A 5,723-nucleotide genomic window follows, 5' to 3' on the forward strand; every position below is an offset into this window, starting at 1 on the left:
CAGGTGAGTCATTTGAACTCGGAGAAGACATATACTCCGCCAGGTTTTTGAAGTGAGGGGGAGTCTCTGGTTTTTCTGGAGTGTTTTCAACTTGAAGTAGAGAGTTGTGAGGTGGAGTGTGATGAGATGGTTGCGGTGAAGGTTGTGGTGTGGGAATTTTTTCAGTAGCGACTGGGGGAGTTTGATGTTGTGAGATGGAGTGGTTGGAATGATGGACTTCGTCTTCACTTCCCCCTCTTGAGGAGTTCAGACCCGGAGGCTCCTCAAGCCATTGACAAAGGCCATCAACCTTGGCATACACCTTTGAGGGCGTCAGCCAGTTGTTGATTATTTGGGATGGAGGGGTTGAAGAGTAGCCTGTGGATCTCCTTGGTGAGGTGAAGAATTTCAGGACCATGGAAGTTGGCAGACAAAGATCGCTGCAGTCGATTGATTGTAGTTTGAAGAACAGAGATTGCGGACACATAAGCAGTATGACTCTCAACAATCAACTTCTCAGAGTGTGAGGCTTGATCTGCAATGGCTTCTTGGAGATCTGTTTTGATTACGGTAACCTCAGAGATGAGGCGTTCCGCAACAGCCATAAATTCTCTGTGGTCAGCTTGACGACTATTGTCAAGAAACCTGATCCCCATTTCAACCTTTAGAGGGATACGCTCCGCAACCATTCTCTCTCTTGTTTCCAGGCATTCAATCCTTTCCATCAGGGACTGCGGCCCATGTATGTCTTCTGGTTGCGGTTGAGTAGGCTTGACCGCAGCAAGGATTTGATCAACATTGGCCTGTAGACTGAGAAATTCCTTCCTGGTTACCACATTCTTCTTCTTCTTCTTCTTCTTCTTCTTCTCTTTGGGCTTAGAAGTTGAGTGATGAGAACCACTGGACTCTTCGTCTTCATCAAACATCATTAGGTCGTCATCAGAAGGGGAGGGTTTGTTTACCTCTTGAAGTTCAGCATCATCGAAACCAAAAATGGGATCAGAACTCACTTCGATTTCTGGTCCTTCATCTTGTGAACCTTAAGAAGTGGGAGTGGGAGGAACTTTGGAGACATGTTGATCAGTAGTGGCTTCCTGCGTTTTGTGGAAGGTTTCAACCATCTGTGTCATCCAATCTTGAACTTTGAGGATGGTGGCTACGATATTGGCATTATTAATGGCATCTGCCCAATACTTAGCCACAACTTGTATTTCTTGTTCCTTCAGCTGCTGTTGTTTGATTTGCTGATCCTTGCGAGCTTGGAATGCCCTATGAAAAGCGGCATATTTCTTGGCTTCAGCCTCGTTTGAGGGTTGATATTTTCTCCAAGGATCACTAGAGTTTTCACCGTCAATTCCTTATAAATGCACCAAGGTGTCCCTTGGGTTCACGGATCCTTGCACATTTGTGCTCACCGTGCCTAAACCACCTGTTTCTAATGAAAGAAGAGTAGGATTTCCTGAGATTCCTTGGTCTCCTTGACCCATGGTCAAGTTTAGCCTCAACTTAGTTCTGGCATGGGCGGAAGAAGTGCCCTGCAGTTGGGAATATGTTTGAAGTGTTTGGGTGACATTCAATAGGATGGAGTTCAACTCCTCAGGTGAAAAGATATGCAGTCTGGAAGCCCTGGAGACTTTAGGGCGAGAACCAGTATTATCCCTTTGGGAATTAACTGGGGAGTCTCCTTTTTGCTGTGAATCAGACTCACTTTCTGAGTCTGAAAGGAAAAAGATAGTGGTTTCGAATGGATGTGTAGGCATCCCAAGGACTATCGGAGCCTGTAGAGAGGCTGAGGTATCGGTCCGGTCATGCATTTGGCTAATAGGATCAGTTTTTCGTTTCTTGAGGATTGATATGGGTTGGTTGTCCTCTTCAGAATCACTGCTGGAGTCACGACGACTGGGTTCAACAGTTGTGATTGCGGGTGGTGTTTTTCTTTTCTTTGAGGGTTTGGAGGGTTTGGAAGCATCCTTTTTAGGAGTTCCAGATTTCTTTGTGTTGCGGGGGCCATGAAGGGTAGAAACTTTGTGTTTTCGTCTTTGGGAGTGAGAGACATTGGAGAGAGTTGTAGAGTATTAACCTGAGTTGATATTTTAGAATTATTTTGTTACTGCTATTATTCTTTAGGGTATCAAAGTGTAATTATTATTTTCTTTATATTTGGTTGTAATCTCACCAAATCAGTTAATGAAAAACCAACGATATCAATTTCCTTATTCTCTTTATGGTATCAGAGCGTTCTTCAAACCGTAGTCCCAGTTGGAGCAGCAACCCTAAAATCTTGACTGCAATTACAGTCCCTGTGCTACCGATCAGCAACAATTAGAGTCTGATATCTCAGACACAATCTTCGACTGCAACAACAGTCCTGTTCCTACCAATTAACATTAATTAGGTAACCTGAATCACCGATTGCAAACTCATGGCAACAATAATTCAATTTTCAAGTCAGGAGAAAACCATTCACAACTCTCACAAGTTCTCCTTTTCTCTCAAACCAACCAACTATGGCTATTGGAGATCCATGATTGAATCCTTCCTCACCTCTCACAATCTTTTCTGTTATGTTGATGGAACTGTACCCTGCCCTGAACAAAAAGTCACAAATGAATCTGTCACTACTGATAATCCAAGCTACGTTCCATGGATCTGTAACGATACCCACATCTGTATGCTGATCATCTCAACAGTGTCTAAAGACTCCTATCAGCATATTCAGGGAAAAACATCACGTGAGGTATGGTTGTCACTTGAACGAGCTTATGCTCCTGTTACTTTATCTCATGAATTTACTCTTAAAAGTCAACTTCTGAGAATCACCATGAAGGGTGATGAAAAACCAGCTGAATATCTTAGCAGAGCTCAAGAATTTGCTACTGCTCTTGCTAACATTGGAGAACCAGTCAAGTACAAGGATCTGGTAATGCTCACCCTTACAGGACTTCGAGAGGAATACAATGGCCTCAAGGCCAACTAATTGGCTCGTGTGCCTCCTGTCAGCTTCAATGAATTACATGGCCTTCTATGTGATCATGATTATGTCTTCACAAAAATGATGACCGCCACTCCCCAAGCTTTCTTGGCAAATACTTCTTCAGTTCCACAATCACCATCGGTTGCTACTCCTTCACTTCAACAAGCTCAATAGCCGCATATTGATCATCTTCAACAACAAATACAAAACATTTAACTGATGGCCACTCAGTTGGGTTATAAACTTAACCCCATTCAATCTCCACGGCCTCAAGCTCATTTTGGTTCTCGGTCTTTCAATAATAACCGAGGTGGTCGTGGATCTCGTGGCTCTTCTCGTGGCAACTTTCACGGTAGTTTTAATCGCTCTCGGGATAGCAGCAGCACACGACAGTTTTCTTGGGCCTCCACCCAAAACACCGTCTATGGTCATTGCAACAGGTGTGGTATAGGACATCTACCATCTCAGTGTCCGACCCATTCGAACCAGTCTCAACCTACACCACAAGCCAACTTTACAATACGCTCAGAGGCTGCCACATCTTCTGGACCCACTTGGAAGCCCGACACTGGTGCAACTCATCATGCCACTCCAGACCTATCTAGCTTGGATAGCTCCGAAGCCTACTATGGTAATGATTCTTTACTTGTTGGTAACGGTAACTCTATACCCATCTGTCACATTGGTTCATCTAAAATCTACTCACCAAACAAAACCTTTACCTTATCTAACATTCTTCATGTTCCCTAACTCAAACAAAATCTTTTATCTGTTCAAATATTTTGTCTTGACAACAATGTTTTCTTTGAATTTCACTCTTCTTATTTTGTTGTGAAGGACGAGTCTACTCGCACTACCCTCCTTTCGGGCCCCAGTGAGCAGGGCCTATACTCCATTCGCCTTCCACAACTCAAGTCTTTGCCCAAGGTTGCCTTCACTGCTGTCAAAGCCTCTTCAAACATTTGGCATCAACGTTTAGGACATCCTCATGCTCAAGTTTTCCGTTCTATTATTTCTCATTGTTCCTTACCTGTTTCAGACAAATTATCAAATAATTTATGTTCTTCTTGTCAATGTGGAAAATCATCAAAACTACCTTTACCTGATTCTACTTTTCATAACACTAATATTTTAGATCTTGTTTATTGTGATGTTTGGGGTCCTTCTCCCGAACCATCCTTTGATGGTCATCGTTATTTTCTTTTGTGTGTTGATCATTGTACTCGTTATATGTGGATTTATCCTTTAACTCAAAAATTAGATGTTCACCGTATTCTTACAAACTTTATCACTATGATTGAACGTCAATTCAACACTAAACTAAAATGTATTCAATCTGACTGGGGGGTGAATTTCGACCTCTCACCAATCTTTGTCGCACCCTTGGCATCATCCATCGACGATCTTGTCCTCACACCAGTGAGCAAAATGGCTTTGTTGAACGCCGTCATCGTCACGTTGTGGAAATTGGACTCTCTCTCTCTTGTCTCAATCCAGTCTTCCTCAACGTTTTTGGAACTTTGCCTTTGAAACAGTTGTATACCTCATAAATCGCCTCGCTTCTCGTGTTTCATCCAACAAATCCCCTTTTAAACATGTCTTCAAACGTAAACCTAATTAATCTTTCTTACGAGTTTTTGGCTGTCAATCTTTTCCTTTTCTTCGTCCGTATAATCGTCATAAAATTGAATTTCGGTCTACTCCATGTGTTTTTCTTGGCTACAGCCCTGCTCACCATGGTTATCGCTGCCTTGATCCATCCACGGATCGGATTTACATTGCTCGGCATGTTCGCTTCAACGAACACGTCTTTCCTTATCAGTCTTCATCTACACCTCCACCACCTTCTACCCCTCCTTACATCTCTATTTTTCTCGACCCACCACCCGGTTTTCCATCTGAACCACCACGACTTCCTCAATCTCCTCCACACTCATCACCTCCATCTCCTCCACCATCATCACCTCAATCTCCTCCACCACAATCTCCACCATCATCATCCCAATCTCCTCCAACTAATACCAATCTACCACCTCCACCACCAGCTCCTCAGCCTCGGCCATCCAACCTTCGCCCTAATCCTAAACAACCAGATCGATACAACCCCACTGCCTACACCATCTCCACCTCTACCTCTCCTCCCCTTGAACCTACCAGCTTTACCGTTGCTAACAAATCTTCAGAATGGCGTCAAGCAATGGCTGAAGAGTTATCTACGCTCCATAGAAATGGCACGTAGACCCTTGTGCCCCCTATCTCTAATGTTAATATTGTTGCATGTAAATGGGTTTACAGGGTAAAAACTGATGAACATGGAAAGATTACCAGGTACAAAGCCCGTCTCGTGGCAAAAGGCTTCAATCAACAACATGGTGTGGACTATCATGAGACTTTCAGTCCGGTCATCAAGCCTGCCACCATTCGTACGGTCCTCTCTCTAGCTGTCAGCAACAAATGGCCTCTCAGACAGTTAAACATTCAAACTGCCTTTCTTCATGGAGATCTTGAGGAAACGGTGTACATGCGCCAACCTCCGAGCTTTGTTGATCAAACTAAACCGGACCACATCTGCTTGTTGCATAAATCCTTGTATGGCCTTAAGCAGGCTCCTCGGGCTTGGTTTAAAAAGTTGTCTGCTGCGCTTCATCAGTTGGAATTTTCTGGGTCTAAAACGGATCCCTCCCTTTTTATACTAAACTCAGCCAGCTCTCTTGTCTATCTTTTGGTTTACGTGGATGACATCATCATCACCGGTAACAACTCCACTGTT

At 43.6% G+C, this 5,723-nt stretch overlaps 1 protein-coding gene across 1 annotated transcript; it reads left to right on the plus strand.

The window, feature by feature from the left end:
- Nucleotides 1-2,401: 2,401 nt before the first annotated feature.
- Nucleotides 2,402-2,956, plus strand: LOC145099728 (uncharacterized). The gene has a single exon (XM_079037250.1). It carries the CDS (start codon nt 2,402-2,404, stop codon nt 2,954-2,956), a length of 555 nt encoding a protein of 184 aa, XP_078893376.1.
- The last annotated feature ends 2,767 nt before the right edge of the window (nt 2,957-5,723 follow it).

This window comes from Lactuca serriola, chromosome 4, assembly GCF_051521515.1.
Source record: "Lactuca serriola cultivar US96UC23 chromosome 4, Lser_US96UC23_V15, whole genome shotgun sequence".
NCBI classification, from domain to species: domain Eukaryota; kingdom Viridiplantae; phylum Streptophyta; class Magnoliopsida; order Asterales; family Asteraceae; genus Lactuca; species Lactuca serriola.

What these genes read in the sequence shown, in the direction of transcription:
- LOC145099728 (XM_079037250.1), top strand. Translation starts at nt 2,402, where the DNA reads ATGGCAACAATAATTCAATTTTCAAGTCAGGAGAAAACCATTCACAAC.